This window comes from Micropterus dolomieu, linkage group LG21 (genome assembly GCF_021292245.1).
Source record: "Micropterus dolomieu isolate WLL.071019.BEF.003 ecotype Adirondacks linkage group LG21, ASM2129224v1, whole genome shotgun sequence".
NCBI lineage: Eukaryota > Metazoa > Chordata > Actinopteri > Centrarchiformes > Centrarchidae > Micropterus > Micropterus dolomieu.
The window spans coordinates 15476312-15495789 of NC_060170.1; the positions used below are offsets into that span (position 1 = coordinate 15476312).

A 19478-nucleotide genomic window follows, 5' to 3' on the forward strand; every position below is an offset into this window, starting at 1 on the left:
CACAGCTGTGTCTCCATTCGGTTACTTCTGTTCTGTAGCATGTAATACACTGTGTACAAGACTGCAGGCTAGGTTGATTGGTGTCGCTAAAAAAAATTGTCCTTAGGTGTGACTATGATTGTGACTGGTTGTCTGTCTCTGTGTGGCCCTGCGATGGACTGGCGACCTTTCCAGGGTGTTCCACGCCTTTCGCCCGATGTCAGCTGGGATTGGCTCCAGCCCCCCGCGACCCTGTACGCAGGATAAGCTGTTGACGATGGATGTATGGATGTATGGGATGAATGGATGGAAATCTCCCAGACTAGTCTACATGCATCATACCAACACGTTTAAAATATTTAACGAAAATTTTATTTAATGTCTCAGTTACAAAGCAGTTTTGTCACAAGCATCTTTTATCGTCACATTTGTTGATGGAGACACGTGAAGTACAAATCAGTCAAGGTCAAGTACCATATGCACGACAATGGCAATACCTGTACAACATCATACAAACACAGCGGCCATCTTTAGAGGGACAAGAGAGGGATGACCTGCAACACCTCTTTCTCTCTGATATAGGTCAATCTCACACCAGAGGAGGAGCACCACAGGTTTGACTGCGGAACTGTGCAGGTTCTGCAGCTGATTTAATTACCACAATCGTAACAAAAATGACTAAAACAGGAACTCGTACCCAGAATAATGTGAACACACAGTGCCTGCTCTGAGAACAAAACAATTAATAAAAAACAAAGTAAAAACACAGATATTATCATTATTTTAAGCTATTTAATAAAGAGGTCACAAAATATCTTTATTTACATTCTGTTCGTACCAGTTCACTTTGAAATAACAATATAACTTGACTGTTAAGCTGTGAATCATCAGCACCTTGATTATAAAAGCACCTTTGGCCTAGAAAGATACGTTCTGTAGGTCATAAGTGATTTTTACTGATTAGTGAAGGTGAATACTGTACCCTGTGTGTTATAATATAGGAGTAGATCTTGTACTGGCTTGAGCTTTGGTAACTTTTGAATTATGCTTCTTGATTTGACTAAATTATTCTACTTTGCACCAGTTGATTTTTATTTTGCAGGTTGTCCTTAAGCACCTGAAACGTGCTTGTTAATAAATTCATCAAAACTCTTTAATAAAAGAATAGTTTTAATTTTGATTTCTGCTCACGTCAACATGGCCCAATGAACTTTAAGCATTAACATTTGTGGTCCACACATGTATTCATCATGTTCAGCATGTTTTGGTTTGTTCTCTTGCTCCATTTTTTATTTTTTTTCATGGTTCCTCGCAAAATCTTTCATCTTTCGTTGGAAAAAGTTACAAATACACACAATACAAACATAATCTTAGTCGACCCACATTTGTTTGTGATGATTAAGACGTGCTTGTTGTAGTGTTGTGGTCATTAGCACTTTGGTTTGGACGTGTAAGTCTGTGGGTGGAGCGGCCTTCTGTCAGTATTGCATAAGAATACAGTAATGTAGTTGAGTTGTGTCCATTGTGATATATGTGGGTGTGTAACCCTGGCTATGACCCACAGGTGACACAGCACTGTCTTTGGACCGACCTGACAGAGCAGCGACCAAGCAGCTTCAGCTTGTCACAGAAGCGAGAGGACATGGTGTTCTTCCTGCAAACTGGACCTGCATAACAAGGAACATGACTCAAAGGTCAAAATACACTGTAATGTAACAGAAATTCCACGCGCCTTGATAGCAAGTCTGCTTTTCGAATCCTCCACTAAGCCAGACAAAAAGACAGACAGATTGAGCGTAGCGTACAAACCTGTGTTGGTCTTGCATTCCTGTATATTGCACTTCCTGAGTGTTTCTGGTTTAGAAATCTTCTCGCAGAGGCTGTTTGGCATTGAAGCCAAATCCTGCTCACTCACACAGTTGACTTCCCGGTGCTGCCGACCCCCACCACAACTGACAGAGCACTGCAAAGCCACACACAAACACACACAAAGAGCGACAATTCATTTCACCGACAGCCTAATTATTTTTTGCAAACATTTTAGAAATGCCCTCAATGCCTCGAGGAAATCTCAGTCGTGTGTGACTGACCTCCTCCCAGTCCTCAGTCTGCCAGTGAGTGCAGGGCTTTAGACTGCACGGCTCTGTGCTGTTTGGCCTCAGTGTTGTGCTACAGCGATGAGGCGCGGGGCAGTACACCAGGCGCTCCCTGATGGCTTTGCCACAGCTGCCAGAGCACTGAAGAAAACACATGGATTGAAGGGAGGTTTCTGCTTTTTGCTGAGATTGACAATCAACAATGTATAACATGGGACATGTAACATGGCACACAAATGTGACACTATTCATACATTTGTGGAGTTGGGTGTGACTACACAGGTGATCCTGAAGCCTCAATTTAAAATAGTAAAGGCTACATCATGCGACAGAACAGCAATAATTGTGAACCATGGTGAAATGGTTGCTAGAAAATGGGATGAAATGCACATGAATTGCTTATACAACTGTAGAAACAAAATACAAATAATTCCCATATACAGCAGATTTGTTATCAAAAGGCAATTTAGGTAACATGTGAAACTGATAATAATTTCTAAATTAAAGGCTCAGTTCTCCCAAATTACAAAAACACTGGTGCCAAAAATCTTGACTATCTCAAAAGCAAAACTATCTGCACGGCTAGATTCCACTTGAGGTAAGAGAACATGTATATTTATCTAAACATGTAATTCTTTAATGCTATAAAACGTATGCCAAAAAAGTACATTATGCTCCTACCGGTCCCCATGGTGATATATTCCATGTCATACAGGGCTTGTGGGGGCAAGTCATAGTGCTGAGGGGTCTGCTGGACGTAGCTTGACAGTGGAAAGGTCTGAGGGGACGTTTACTCTGAGAATCGACACACTGGACATCACGGTACCTCCTTCCCACCGTCGCACATTGATCTGGACACTGTGGAGAACAGTGCAATAAATGGCTCACAAATATATGACAAGTGAGAACTTGTGTTGTGCTACAGTGTTCTCGCTCTCTCTCTCTCTCATCCAGTCGAGGAGGCAGATGGCCACCCACCCTGAGTCTAGGTTCTGGTCTCGAGGTTTGCTGGCGCATGTTGAGAATTCTTTGACCTCTGTATATATTACAAAGAGTACGGTCTAGACCTGCTCTATATGATATAAAATAAACACAATTGAGTTGAATTGAAATGTAACATAAACAAACTCCTTTAGTCACCTGGAAAGGTAACAGATAATAAGTGGAATTACAATTAAGTATTAAGTGTAATCATCGGATTCAGTGACTGGAGGAAATCTAACGTTACTCACCTTGCTCCAGCTGCCACTTTGCCAGATGGCACAGGGCTGCAGGTGACATGTACGTGCAGGCTCAGGTCTCTTCATGTTGGCACAGTCTTCATCATTCTGGGAGCTGCACACTACTGTCCTCCATATTGCTCCAATCCCACATGTTGTTGAACACTGGGGAGGAAGGGGTATTTTCTGATTAAAACTCAGCTTGGGTTTATGCCTGTACTTGACAAAATGGGTGACAAAATGATTAAAGCGACATGTGAGTTAATAATTATTTGCCGCAAGGACTGCACCTGTGGTTTTTCATATTTAGCCTGATAAAAGCAATTGTAACAATTTTGTAAATGATACATAATTTGATTTCCAACCACCAAGAGGCCACTGGAAATAACTTTACTCAAAAATAGTAGTTCATGAACATTAACATACAGCTAGATAATTCACCACAGAATGACTTTTCCCATCATCCATGTTTGCTTAACATAATATTTTTTGGCAAGTCCAACTTAACGCTCAATATCAAACTTCATTAAATCATCTGAAGAGAGTTTTCAGTCCCCACTAGCAACTTCATTTCCATGCAAAAAAAAAACATTATTATTATTATATTATTAAATAAATATTTATTTTAAAGTCTCTGTAGGTCCACTTTCAAAGCGTTCAATTTCACAGTAGTCATAGCATGTCTGGAGGGGGGGTGGGGGGGGGGCAATCTTAAAAAGTTATATCTTGAAAAATGAGCCCTTTAACTACAGTTAGATAGTAATTACTATCAAGTCTGTAGTTAAAGGGCTAAAACATGCAAACTGACGGTATGGTATGGTGGATTAGAGAAAAGGATATAAAATCGTCATAAAATGTCTGTACCCACCTCGCTCCAGTTTCCTACATGCCAGAATAAATCCATGCTCACTGGCTCTCTGGCCATCAGGTTGCTTTGGACACGGGTGGAGCTGCTCATGGGACTTTCTGGTTGCTTGTTTTGGCTCTTGGAGCGAATGCCTTTGGACCAGGAAGAGGGCTTTTTAGCACGAGAGACAGAACTGTTTTTCCTCGGTGTCACAGAAGGCTTCTTAAGTTTAATGATCTTCACTGTGGGCTGGGGTGGTGGTGCAATGGTGGATGTTTTTCTTGCAGATGTGGAGGGAGCTTGTGTTGTGTGGAAGCCAGCTTTTGTTGGGACTAGGTGGTCCTTGTACGCGGTAGTGGTGAGGGGAACCCTATGTGTCCAGTGGCTGTATGGATTGATACGAGGGGTGATGTGGGGGTTGGAAAAGGAATAGAGGTGAATGGTCTTTGCCCATGTTTCAGTACTGGTGTGTGGGGTGGAGTAGGTGGAGGTGGGAGCTTTGCTTGTGTGAATGGTAGGTGGACTTGTCTGTAAAGTGGGTGTGATGAGTATATGCGGTGTCGGTGTGTTTGATTTAAGGGGATGTTTAAGTGATGTAGATGTGGTAACATCCAGGTCAATAATCCCCTCCTCCTCTGCTGTCCTATCGTCAACAACATAATCATATCCTGGAGTGTACAACACCACATTTGGCGTGCTTCCCTCCTCTCCCTCCTCTCTCTTTTCTACCGTCTCCTTTTCCACACCAGTTGCTTTTCTGTCCTTTTCAGCAGGATTGGTTGTAGATGGGAAAACTTCAACATTGAACTCATAATCATCTGTGTCTATGATTTTAGGGATTGTGCTTTCAGGGGTTGAAAGGGATGTGGTGGTTGAGATGAAAGCCGTTGTAGTTTCCTTGGTGGTTGTTTTCTTCCTCACAGTTGTAGCAGTTGTGGGTGCAGTTATGGCCGTAGTGCTTGTGGGAGCCCAGGTAGTTGTACCAGGATGCTTGTTGGGGTGGCTCTTAGGTGGGTGGATGCGACGGTATATAGGAGGAGGCCCGGGCCGTCTACGAAGACCTGAATTAGGGCAGCTCTGTAGGGCACACAGCGACCTGGACCGGGGTTTGGTTGAGAGGTCGCAAGTCTTCATGGGTGCTAGTCCACATGTGACTGTACGTGAGCGAACACCTCCTCCACATGTGACTGGGCACTGCAAAAAAGGAAGAACACAAATGATGCATTCATCCAGAAAAGGTTAAATAAAAACAAAGTCTGAGAGATAAAAGCTATAGAGAAACAAGAAAACAGAATAGCCACAGAGTAACGTAGAAAAAAACCCATACCTCTTCCCAGTTGCCGACAGCCCAGTCCTGTCCACAAGGCACGTCTCTGTTGCAGGGCACCACAGGTTTGGGTTTAAGGAGATGCTTGCACTCAACTGGGTGAAGCACCCTTTCCTCTCCTGACACTGTACGAACACAGAGCACCGTTCGCTTCCGTACCCCTTCTGATCCACAGGTGGCTGTACACTGCTGCCAGCCACCCACCCACCACCTGAGGAAAAGGGGACAGACAGGAAAAGAGGGTGTAGAGAGAGACTTCTGATAGATGTGATTTTATGGCATTAAAAAAAATGAAAAATCTAGACTAGGCACTGTAGTTTTCGCCTTTACTTTCAAACCAACTGTAATATTCTATGGGTTTGTACAGTAGCTAGTTAGATAACCTGGTGACTCTCCAATATTATAACTGCAACGATCATCAAAAAACATTTATATAACTAAAGCCACAGCACAATATGCTTTGAGGTCATAATAGTACTGACGGTGACAAAAAACTATTAAAGAGCATTTGAAAGTGAAGACCTTGCAGGACAATCCATGGTCTTGCATTTTCGGTGTCTGTCTTCTGGACGGCTGTCTGGGTCACATAAAGACTCGTCCACTACACCCACGTCCATCTCAAAGCACCGCACAGGCTGATGCTGCTCACCTAAACCAGTCAGGAAGTCAGACAGCAGATGCTCATGTCATAACTAAAACGTCACTGAAATCCTCTGACTGCCACACATTTAGAATTTTTCTTGTCAAATGCAACACCAACCTAAGCCACAGGTGGTGCTGCAGTCTGTCCATGCCCCGTGTCTCCACCTGTAAATGGGTTCGATGATCTCATTTCCTGTCTCTTTGGTCTTCTTGATGGTGTACTCATACTTTATACCTGGGTTCTTTTCCTGAAACAGCAACTGTACAACCACATGACTAAGTATCATTTCAAGACTATCTAGATTGTCAACATTAGATATATGACATAAATAAAAAAATATATTTTTAACATTCTCATCATTTTGATTCAATAATGAATTGGAAAAAAACATGCAAAGTTTGTATGCTCTAATTGGTTGGCCGTGATGTCTATCCCTTTTCTCTATCCCTGATTGGTTGAAATCACTGTACACAAACATAAAAAATATAAATTGCTGATGTACATCTGTAAATCTCAGAAGAGTGACATACTTTAAAACCCCTAAAAAGGAATACCCTCCACTCTCTTCAAAGACATTAACCTCTGTATTGTGATGGCCTACCTGGAGCATGACTGGCTGTTTGGTGGGTCCAGGAGCAGTGAGGTTCTCCATGTTCCCGCTGCGTTCGTAGTAGAACGTCGTCCCGCCGGCCTCATACTCCCCGTTCCACTGGATGATGAAGTTGCCATTGAGAAAGTACTCCTCAGATGCTTCGCTCCTCAGAGCCAGGAAGTTACCTGCCTCCTCCACTTCCTTTACCAGGATGTCCCGCGCCCCCTCAGGTATCACACCAACGTCCACGTACCCTGGGAGAGTCAGGAGGGGAGTCAGAGTCACAGCGTGGTAATGGATGGCCCACCATGGCTGCTGCCACACTCCAGACTACCAGACAGTTTCTCTCTGATCTTTAATAGAGGGTGGGCTCAGTCTGTGGGGGTGGTTGGTGTGTGTGTGTGTGTGTATGCGTGCATTTTCGGCGTGGGGGGCACTGCCCTGTCTCTGTTTTTTATTGAGTGGATGGGGGGGCTGGATGGGGGAGGACGAAAGCAGCTATGAGTAGGTCTCTGGAGTTTAATGATGTTTGTGGGAAGGTGTGTGTGTTTCTATGTTTGCGCAAAGGAGGGGGAGGTTTGCCCTTGGTCTAAGCCTTTTGAAGTCTCACACATCTGGGCTGGTTATCTGGAAAGGATGCTGTGCGGGGCAAACACACACAGACAGAGAGAAAGAAAGAGGGAAAGAAGGAGGAATGTCCATATTGTTTTAGAGCCTCTTTCTCTATTAATCTGTTTTTGCTGGGTGTTGATTCTGCATGTAAGTTATAGCTTTCCAAGCCCAGTAAAATCCACCAAACACATGTCTCTCTTTAGACAAATGCAAACATGGGCCTGCAGACGCACACACACACACACACACACACACACATACACATCACACCAGCCAAGTACAGCAGGACAAACAGCTGCGCAGTGTGGACAAGAAGACTGTCATGACAACAAGGAAACACAAAGGCGTAATGCTAATGAACTGTCCTCAAATGACTTTCCGCCTGTAGACATAAATTTAAATTCTGCACTTTTTCACACTGTTCTGGGGGTACATCAAAGCCTTTCCCCATTAATAGGTTGTCTGTTTTGTATTACTACAATGTTATAATTGTCCTAATTCTTATGTCTAGATAATTCAATTTATTTCCAGCTGCTTAAACATCCTTTGTGTTGAACTCACCGAAGCCTTCTCCTTCATCAAACAACTTGTAGATCTTCTCACAGCTTGTGCCATCGCCCAAACAGACTCCACAATGATCCTCCACTGCGTTTGAGTCAATGCCATAGTCACAGCCTACATCCTACAAAACACACACACAAAAATACGTAAAAATACAAATAGACACGTTACAGAGTCATATATGATTGAAGTTTACACAGAAAGACTCTTCCCTCCATTATTCTGTAGCTACACTGCAGCTTGTCTCATATCCTGCTCCACTATCCCCAGTATCTTTTAGTCTCTTACCCAGCCACACTACCTTGCACACTCCGTTGACGCAGATGTTCCTGGACATGTTATTCATGAAGCACGGCGTTCCGTCTGTCACAGCGTCAAGCATCTTCTCCGAAAAATACTCATTGACCGGTCGACAGTGCAGCTCACAGGGATGTACTAAAGACGGTTGAGGGTTGGGGGAAAGAGGAGTCTAATTCTGTTTCATTCCAATAAAATGCTGAGTCCAGCCAACTAATGTCAAGTCCAACTGTCAGGATGATGAAGCATACTTTACATTGATGACGAGACATTTTTGGAGCTCAAGAGCCCAATAAAATGATATGTTTCCTGTATTAACAGTGATAAACATGGCAAATGACACAAAACACAAAAAGACTGCAATGAACTGTACTGAAACATTGTATGCTAAGATTGAGTATATGGGTTAGCTGCATCACTGAGGGCTTTTCAGTGTAAATGCTGCCCCCTCTTGGGTGACAATCACAGCTACAGATCTGAAAAGGGGAAGTGCAAAAAAGGGCTGTCTATCTGTAGTATCTAATTGTATATTTGAGGCTCTGACCACTTACACGGGTTGGCCACAGGAATCCACTGGTAGAGGTCATTATGGTAGGGCACAGTGTCAAACTCGCTGCACAGCATCTCTCGAAAGGTTGGTTTATTCTTCGGACAGGGTTTTGTGTTACAGGTCCGATAACGTTTTCTTTCCCCAGTGCAGTACTTGCCCCCAAACTCTGGTCTGTGGGAAACAGCATCACAGTTTGAATCAACCATGTGATCAGTATCATTTCAGGATATCATCTATTATGGAAGACATGCCAACGAACTGCAAGAAAGGTTTAATTATAAAAACAGTGAAAAATAGTTAGCAAATATGCTTTGTGGTGTGAGGCAGATCTAGAGTCAGCTCTTACTTAGGGTTGTTACATTCCCTGTCTGCTGACTGAACTCCATTTCCACAGGTCCTGGAGCAGTGAGACCAGGTACTCCACTGTCCCCAGCCTCCATTCACCGTCTCTGGGAGTTTACCCACAATCACACACTCTCCTGAGATACACCACTGAAAAGAAAAAACCCTGGTAAGATCACTCAAATAACGCTAGCAATATGACACATTCAATACTCAAAGCTCTGCGCCGGTATCACCCTCATTGTGCTAACCATCTCCATTCCCAGATTAATTAAATCCAAACCCTAAAAAGACAAAGCAACTGGCACCATCTACCTTCTCTGATCCACAGCGAGTGCCGTCTATAGGTGAGTCCAGTTTGGAGCGACAGGAGCCATTCACTGAACACCAAAGAATCTGGCAAACGTTCTGAAAGAAAGACATAATCCAATCAACAACGAGAAGGACTATTTTATAAACGATTTCTGACATTCAGCTTTCAGTTAGTACTTGCGTACAATACTCACATCAACCTCATGGCAGAAGGTGGCATTTGGGCCGTACTGGAGCTGGCACTGGTGTTGCGTGGTGTAGCGGACACCGAGGCGAGCCAGTGGGGTGGTTAGGTCCCTCTTGGAAGGCCGGTCATCCAGGCAAAAACCCCAGCCACGACTAAGACAGAAATACAAAGTTGTGATGTTGAGTGAGTGACTAAAAGAGAAAGGGACACAAGGTGTGGTGGTGAGTGAGAAACCTCACAGAGAAACAAAAAGAGAAAACAGCATAAGACATAAGACATACGGTGGAGTTTGCTTGAGAGGAATACCTTCTTGTGGCTACTTGCATGTTTTGAACATTTAGCAACATTTATGAAGAATTATGAAAACTATTATATTTATTATTATAAAAAAGGCAACTATTCTAAAAACACAGGAGATTGAGGTAAAATTGTCGTTGTCAGAAAGTAATTCTCGAATTCATCATTGACGCAGTTTTCAATAGAAAATAATGAGTCCAGCAAACATTTGCAGATACTTGTGCAAAGCTTGACCACCTTCTAATGTTCCTTCAGGCTCCTCCTGCTTTTCATTTTGTGGCTTTAAATGAATTGTGCTTGTTCAGCATATTTAAATTAATGTTCTTTGTTGCTCTTTTTAAAAACGTAAGTTTGTCAGGGTTTGCTACACATCAATGTCTTAGTATCGTTCCAACACACACCACACCCTTTGCGTTTTATGGATTATTTTCACCATTCCAATCTGCACCAGCACATCCACTTTATCTGCGTCCAGGAATAGTCAGTGTCGTTTGGAATTACTCCCATTTTCACCATAATTTCAGAAAATTCACACAAATTGCATGTGGCCCTGGATAAGATGGATGGATGCACAGAACTCATGTGTTACCCACAAAGAAAAACAGTATTAAAGCTGAGTGAATCATGTTATTATTTTAAGATTAATGGCTTCGGAATAAAGTCAGCCTTACTCAAGGAAGCGTGTGATGTATTCTTTGGAGCAGGGAGACCAAGTGAGGGGCGAGCTGTCATACATCAGCTGTCTGGACATGATGAACGGGTGCCTCCCTTCCAGCTCACAGTCATTGCCCTGGCCATCATGATGAATTCCAAAGCTGCATTCAAACACAACCAACTTGACCAATTATGATACTATCATTACATACATTACACAAAGAAATGTTTTAAAAGAATAGATGACCCTCATGCTCTGGCTGCGTTGTTGTTATTGTGCCTCTGAACAGACAACTGGCTGATCTCAAAAGATTTCAAAAGTAATGTGTCCCAATCCTGTGATATGGAGTGAAATATAATGTGGAATTTCGTCTCAGCTCAGGTGTTCAGGTTGAATGGAGCTTAGAGAATGTTCCATCAGGTAAAGCACTTTAATGATTTGTTTTTTGTCCTTTCACTACTCCATTTAAACCATAAATAAATTTGACTCTTTCATATATTTTCCTGCTACTCTTCCTCTCATTCAATTCAGTCAAACAGTCCTCATAATCAGATGTTAACTGAAAATATCTGCTAACTCTGATTTTATCTGCAAAACTTTATATTCATAAAGTGGTGTCTTCTGATTAAACTGACACTGAAGTGACACCTCAACAATGCGCTGGAGTAGAAAAATGGGATTAAATCAAACATGGTTTTCAATGTCACAGTAATCCAAAACTGAAAACAAATCCAACTTCAATGTCACTTTTACTGCTATTAAATGATCTACACCCACACCACATCAATCTTCTCAGGTATCAGTCTTTTTATATATCTGGTTATTAGACACTAGCAATTATTTGCATCCAGCCAGTTCACTAATGGGCTAATGCAACTGTATATTCCTCTATAGGAACTGATCATGGGAACAAGATGCTTCCTTTGTCACACAGCACATTGTTATGATATTCGAAAATACAGGGTTTCACAACAATAACAAATTCACAAATCCACACACACACACACACACACACACACAGACCTGTGGCCCATCTCATGAGCAACGGTGAAGGCGACAGGTAGTCCCGAATCCTCATTGATGTTGCAGCTGCGGTGTGGTTGACACATCCCAGACAGATGAGACAGACCCAGTGTCTCACAGGGCTGGTTCATTCCAGCACATATGTCCTTCCTGTGGGGGGACATGGGCATATTATGCGTATCCATGCCAATTTATCCATTTATCTACTGAAATTGCTGACGTACAAATGCATATATGTGTGTGTCACTTGCCTGGTGACCAATACAGCCACGTCATGATGAGCTGGGTGTGTGTCACTCTGAGGATTGAGGTTTTTCTGCCAAGCACAGAAACTAGCCAGAGTGGTATCTGCATGATGAACAATCTTCAACCCTTTCTGCAACAAACAGTAGAATTAGAAATCTAATTCAGCACATTATTGGCATCTCTTGGATTGAACCCTAATTAGGAATGCTTTAAGATGTGCACAGGCGTTTCTTGTTCCATCTCAACATATGCGTTGCCAAAGCAAAAATCACTTTAAAGTTTCTTGAGAAAACTCTTTCAGGAAAGTGTTACCTCTTCTCCCTGCAGGAGAATGAGGCGGACCAAAATGACGTGGATGGCATTCCCAATACTGGCATCATGAAAGATCCCAGCCACCTGACAACATAGAAATCATTCACTACAAAAAAAATTAAATACTTAACATTTGTGCAGAAACGTTCAGCGAGTGAGTGCAAGTGTAAGGAATGAAAAAGCTAAATTGTACTACTCACCATGTTCATGATGGTGAAGATATAGGACTCCACAGTATTGCTGCCATGGTATTCTATGAGTTTGGAGTCAGCCACCACCATGGTCTCCACCCACCGCTCTCTGCTGACTGAGCGCTGCGAGCGGGACTGAGCCCCACGCTGCTGCTCCCTCTCCCATTCCTCCCTCTCCCGCTCCACCTGGACAGAGTCACTTGGAGCATCTAAATCATGGATAATGACATAACTTTCAGTACACTTGTGGCTTATCATTGCTGGACACAAAACTATACTCACTTGTGTACCATTAATTGCACACGTACACACACTTCAGACACACACCTTGAACTCCACAGGGGCTGGGTGTCTCTTTGGACTGAGGACTGCGTTTTTTTCTGTGACTTTCTGTAGTAACTCTTGGATAGACCACGTGGGGCTCTGGAGTCCCTGCAGGATCATTTGGATATTTCTGGAAAGGTTCAATAAAAAAGTGTCCTTCTGGCAATGAAAAGAAGCCTCTCTGTGGAAAATAAAAATGAAATAGATTAAAATGCATTGAGCAGAAATGGCTGAGTCTGTGAAGAGCAAGTTTAGGCTTTGATCAGTCTCTTCCTGTACACACACATGTCCCACACAATACCCAAATCTGAAAAATAGGGAAAACCTATATTGTCTCAATTATTACGTATATTGTTTTCTACTCAGTCACAGGTCCACATTGTATTTAAGATTAAAAAGATTATTTTTTTAGCCTAAAATCTTTCCTAATGCAGCTTAAGTCTCTTTTGTAATGTCATGCATTCTTAGACTGTGACTAAAGCAGAAAGGTTACAGTCTAGTAACTTGCATGCTTTTGTGTTATAGTAATATTTATGAGTGCAACCAAACACCAAAAATGGTAGTGTTTCAATAATTCCCGCAGTTAAAAGGTGAGAGGTTGGACTTTCTCTTGCAAAGCCTGCTGATCCTGATATGAGCCTTGCTCCTTCCCTGAGGCACATTCTCCATCTGCTGCAGCAGCAAGAGAGACTTTTTTCCTAAGTATGCCATGCATGTTCTTACTGGCGCAGACTATTTCCTTGCTGATCGGTGAGGTCTGCTGGTGAACACACACAGAGACACACCCCCAAACACAAACACACCTACACGAAAACATATACATACATGCAAACACACAGAAGAGGCTTCTGTCAAATCTCTGACTTTTCCTTGTAAACACACGCATTATGAATGTTCCACCTCCACTTAACTGTTTGCAAGTTGTGTTTATTAAGGTGATTGTGTGCATGTGTGTGTGTATGTGGGGGGGTTGGGGGGGTTGTGTCAAGCTGAGTCCAAACAAGCCCAGACTGTTCCGGGCTGAACCCTTCCCTCTCCCCTTAAACTGACTTGCAAAAGACAAAATGAGAAATATAATTCTTTCAAGGGCCAAATGGATGGAATAACAATAACAATAACAATTATTTTTCATCAGCAGGAATTTTGCATGTTAATATGTCCATACAAATAAATAAACAAGTCCAGGATCATTTAAGAATTCACTTAATACGCACATGTAAGTCAAACAAAACCAACACAAACAGTTCTTATGACTGTTGCATCTGATCTTTGGATCTCTTCTCAGTGTTTGAGAAGCCAAAGGCAGATGTAAAAAAATGAGGCCATGCAGTGCTTACAGTTTGGCCAGTTGTGGCTCCAAGGGTCTACCCTGCTGTTTGCTGCAGTTACTCACTCTTCAGCTTTCTGGGTCATCCTGACAAGTTTTACATGTGTTCCCCAGACATGTGTTTCAACCACATTCACTCAGCAGTCTGCAGAGCTCTGATTTCTCCACTCAGGGAGTTCAGAAAGTACAAATCTAGAGGAGCCTCCCTTTGGAAAGACTATATTGCTCCACCTGTTACACTGAACTTTGTAAAATGAGAAAGTATCCACAATCTGGAACAGAAACTTTGTAGGATGCAACTAAGCTGCTCAGGCTTGTGAAACCACCAGAAGAACAACAATATCATAACAAATGATAAACAAAAGTTATCTGTATATGTCTGAGGTTTGGTTATTTGTTTCCAAACTCCGATTTTGTACTGAGAAAGGGTTTTCCACTGACTCAGAGCGTGGCCTTCAGCCAGGGGTCCCTGAGCTGTGGTGGACTCATCTACAAAGCATGCAGGTTGATGTGTCTACGGTCAGCTGGGAAAGCGACACAGAGGCCCTGTGCACACTCAGCTGATATCACTGCATCGCTCTCATACTATTGGACAGACTAACGTTTTACCAGATTCAGATTTCTTTCCCTGCATCCTACAAGACAAATCACACACAAAAACATATGATACATATAAGGGTGATTATTTGGTATTCTCTTTTATCATGCCTCTCTGTCGTCTTAGACGTCCAAGCGAGTCTAAGCAGAAAAAAGGCAGGTGGTGGAGATCAACCAGGAAGGAATGCTACAGAGAGGCCCATCCAAACATTCAGACCATTGCTCTGCATGATCTGTGTTATCTGCATACCAAATGCAGTCCTACTGTGCAACACAGCCTGCAAGGCTTTGCTTGTAAAGTGTGGTTATGGTCTTACTTGTGATCCTGAAAATTACCATGTAGAGATTCTGTGTGATGTCTGTGCTCAACAAACAAAGGCAACTTGAAAGGATACCAAGTAGGATTTTGTTTTCCATTTGAACAAAAATAGGGGATTATCCTGGAAAAGTTGTTGCTCCAAATCCTGAATGCTCTGCCAGCTGAAACAGCCTCAGACAAAGTTCACTTTCACCACCTCATTGCCCTCCGACACCTACTGCCCTTCTCTTCCTCCTCTCCGTTAATCCCCCCTCCTCTGACCTAGTGGAAGCGTGTTTGGGTGTGAGGTGCCAGAGCCAGGGGAGGTTACCATAATACAGGTCTGTGTTCTAAATACATCGGCCATGTGGAACTGCTTTACTTCTGTTTCCTGCTTCTGTGGGTTTTGTAGTGCTGGCCAACTGGGTCTGGAATAAAGTCTCTGCTGTTACACAGCCTGTGGCCTCAGCAGTGATTAGTGGTACCAAAGGAGAGGTGGGGGCGGATGGTGCTCATTACTGCAAATATGATTAATCACAACAATTTTCTGCCAAACAAACTTTCATTTATTTTTAGACGACTTCTTCTTGATAATTACACATTTAACTACACTTTCATGTCCTCAGTTTTATTTTACTTCACAACATAACACTGCCTGTGAGCTAATTTCTTCCTCAGAGGTCAAAGACATTATCATTATTCATCTGCATAGTGTGACAAAACATGCATTTAAGTGAGGAAAATTCCAATATAATAGTCCTGAACTTGTGTGTTCTTGCTTTGTGTTGTGCTTCAGGGATTGCCAAAGACTCCACGGCTTTGGTTGAATTGAGGGTTTTCCCATGGAAACAAAAAAAGGACAGAGACAGCAACCTCCACCCAGTTACTCTGGTCCACATGTACAGTTAATCAGAAAAGTGAAGGGTAATCTGAACTGTGTAAAGACACAATCACCTGTAAAGTAAATATGGCTCACAGCAGCAGAGCTCTATATGTTTGAGCAAATATGACTTTTCTCAACCAGTATAGTGGAGATTAAATGACACGATGTAGAGGTATTACATAATATAGCAGTAGTGACCACATTCTGGCTTTTATGGCATTTAAAAGTCATGATCTTGCTGTCTCGCCTGTTCTGTGCCATGGTTCCTTTATTTTGTTCAGCCCACCAAAGAGCAGCCAGACGACAGATCAGGTTGTAGACAATGCAACCATCTCACTTGCCTACAAATACACCTCACAAGGTAGGCAGCTACTTCGTTCTTTTGTGCAAACATATCGCTAAGTGGTTTGCTTCACAAACAGCAATTTATTTGTGAGAAGGCCGGCACTAATGTAATTTTGATCAACACAAGAGGTGTGCGTGTTCTCCATGTTTTTGAGGAACAATAATTTCAGGTAATTCATTTCGATAAAAAATTTAATTGTCAACAATTTTGACAACTGAGTAATCGTTTCAGTTATTTTTCAAGCAGAATGGCAAAACATGGGCTGGTGCCAGCTTCTAAAATGAGATTTGCTGCTTTTATTTTTCTTATATAAAAGTAAATTATATAAGATAATTATATAATTCTTTGGGTTTGGGCCTTTTGGTTGGAAAAATAAACGTGCAATTTGAAGACGTCACCTTGGGCTATGGGAAACTGTGATGGGCCCTTTTCAATATTTTCTTATATTTTACACCAAATGAAAAATCATTCAATCTAGAAAATAATAGTCAGAATGAATGAAAATAATCATTAGTTGCAGCCCAAATTGGAGTGCTCTCTTTGACACCATTACATTACTGACAGTTTACAGGAATCAGTGATGAATCTCATTTTTAACTTTTTAAACCAATTGTAAATGTTTGTCTTTGTCATTTCATGGCATTGATTATACCTATAGTAACTTCAGTCGTATGCTGCATTCACAAACCGTTATCATGAATTTATATTTTGAAGCAGTTCATCTCTATCTGTCTCCGGATTGTTAATGACCTCCAGAGCAGCTGACAGGGTTTCCCTCCCACATCTGTCTGGCTGAGTCTTGCTGTTTAGTGGTCTCTCTGTGGTCTTAGCTGCTATAAACCTTCTTCCAAAGAGCAGAAAATCAGTGCAATAGATCATGGTGGTTTCCCCAGTGGGTAACCACATGTGGGTCGGAGAGAAGGGACAAACTGGAGGAGTCGGCATTGCAGAAAAAAATCGTCCTCTAAATGAGGTAGGTTGCAGATAATTGGAATTTACAGCGACATAGCACACTTTTCAAATTAACTGCATTTACAAGATTTGTCAGGAAGAGGCAGTGCAACCCACACAAACATAGCAGAGAGGCAGGAGAGAGACCCTCCAGGAGAGGCATTCCTGCTGTGACATAATCAAACACAAACAACAAAAGATTCTTCATGACTGAAACTGAAACATTCCATCATTTCTGAACCAGGAAGTTCCTCCACTTCCACATCCTCCTCCTATTTGGTTGTTTCAAAATACGGGTGTAAATCGAATGAATCAGTTATTATTACATGAGTGTATTTTGAGCAGTTACATTTTGAGCGACTATTATTTGGTGAATAAAGGCATGAAAAACTCAAAATCTCAGCCATAAACACACCATATATTTTTTCCAGAAATGTTCATATGGTTCATATCTCTCTTCATAATTAACATTCTTCATAGGGTGAGCTGCTCCCTTGTCTTTCTGCTTTCCAGCTGTCTTTTCTCCTTTGTGGTTGAACTATGTATTTGATTAGAAACATTGCTGCTGAAGTCTTTTAAAAAAGCAAAAATTCTCTGAAGAAAAAGTATGGCCCTATTTCCTGTCTCTCAATCTGTCATACTGTATTGGTCTAGTCTATAGAAATGTGCCAAAATCTATTACTGAAGCTCTGTCTCTGTGTAGAACAAAGCAGGTCCAAGGGTGGGGGTTGCAGAGAGCTTCTTCAGGAACAGACAGCGATGTGAATGAATGAATGAATGAGTGAGTGAGGGTGAAAGTATAGAGGAAAACATTTGCGAGACAAAGAAGATAGAAAGGGTCTCATGGTTGGCCGAGAAGCAGCAGCCGTCAGCGGGTCTGCAGCACAGTCATTCTGCAAATAGTGTCAGGAAGTCTTTGAAGGGCAAGCTAACACACAGGGCACTGTCAGATGGAAAAGGTTTGTTTAACAGCCTATGACTGCCTACACCACATACCAGCCGCTCCAGAGTGATACACCCCTTTATCCTGTCCATTAAAAAAACCTTCCTATCCAAAAGCAACTACATTTGTAGTTGAGATATGACCGTCAGTGCAGATTTAGGGAGGAAGATGCTGCATTAATGGTTCATGTAGATTAGGGGATTCAATCTGATGAATGACACAGAGGTTTAAAATTGCCCTTTTATGAATGTAAGACAATGTGACTCCTTACCAGTCCTTTGCAGGTGCTGATGGCAGCAGTTCCTCGCAAATCAGATGCTTCCACGGTGCCAAGGAGGTGGCAGGAATTCCCCTCAGGGAGACGATGCTCAGTCCTGTTGGCACTGCCGTTCCTCCTCTCCAGGATGTAGTCTCTTGAAACCAGGTGATTGTTTGCAGTCAAATTGAACATTAAAGGGCGACCCTTGTAGTTGACCTTGTAGTAAACCTGTCCCTCCAAACCAAGGGGTCGTAAGTCACGCCTGACTCGCCCACCCTTGAAGTGGTGAGACAGAGAGTGGGAGATGAACTCTCCATCAGGGGTGGTTTTCACTGGGTGGACTATGGACCGATCTGACTCTGACTGGGACAACTGACCTGCAAAATACAGTTGAAAAAATACAGCACAATAGATAGGGGTCCTTTACTGCATATTAATATTGATAGCACTTTTCCAGTCATGCATTCAGTTGAGACAAGCACAGATACACAGCGTCTCTTAACTGCACCACACTGACCTTGTTCTGCAAAGAGGGAGAAGAGTCTGCCAGAGTCGGAGTGCTCTTCGTGGCCGGCAGCCAAAGTGAAAACAAAGTGTAGCAGAAAAAGAATCGGGCACTCCTGCGGACATCGCATATTTCATGTAACCAAACTCAGAGCACTGCAAAAGAGTCCTGTGCATTGGTGTTCCAGTGGCGTTAGAGGCGACCACTTCGATCCTGCGCTGCACTGTGTCATGTCATGAACAAGCTCAGAAATCTGCCCTCACGAAGGGAAGCATGCATCGAGCAACACTGGGAGCCAGATCATGGTTTGAAGAGGGAGAAAGCTCCGGCTCTGTGGAGGAAGGAGGGGAGGAGTGTTCTTTGGACCAGTGTCTACTGTTGTAGCAGGAGCGAGAGGGAGCAGAGTCGGATCGCTGTTGCAGAGGGAAGAAGCTTCATTGATTTGAATAGTCCCAACTTGCCGGCGGCACGTCAATAACGCGAGAAAAAACGCCTACTCCCGAAAACTCTTGAGCAAATGACATCTACCATTTAGGATGAAACTTTATGGGTGCAAGGAGGAGTTATTTTCCTACAGCATTGGTGTTTATAATTAGTCTGTTAATTAGAGTTGGTTAAACATGAGCAGTAAGGTGTTAAAATAAACATTTCTTACAGCCTACTGTTTTCAAACAGACCTTTTTTTCTACCTCGTAAGCTACAACATAGCCTAGGCCTACAAACATAACCTTCCTCAAACTGCATTTTTTAGCCTGA

At 42.5% G+C, this 19478-nt stretch overlaps 1 protein-coding gene across 1 annotated transcript; it reads right to left on the bottom strand.

The window, feature by feature from the left end:
• Nucleotides 1-333: 333 nt before the first annotated feature.
• adamts12 (ADAM metallopeptidase with thrombospondin type 1 motif, 12) lies at nt 334-19156 on the bottom strand. Its single transcript, XM_046035266.1, has 24 exons — nt 18735-19156; nt 18230-18594; nt 12617-12794; nt 12299-12498; nt 12099-12182; nt 11792-11916; nt 11541-11690; nt 10534-10677; nt 9573-9717; nt 9382-9474; nt 9071-9216; nt 8726-8895; nt 8179-8312; nt 7878-7998; nt 6714-6958; nt 6230-6371; nt 5992-6118; nt 5470-5680; nt 4164-5336; nt 3308-3460; nt 2757-2933; nt 2070-2216; nt 1789-1942; nt 334-1646 (listed from the first exon to the last, which is right to left on the bottom strand). The coding sequence occupies exons 1-24, from the start codon at nt 18850-18852 to the stop codon at nt 1531-1533; spliced, it is 4818 nt and encodes a 1605-aa protein (XP_045891222.1). The 5' UTR covers nt 18853-19156; the 3' UTR covers nt 334-1530.
• Nucleotides 19157-19478: the final 322 nt, after the last annotated feature.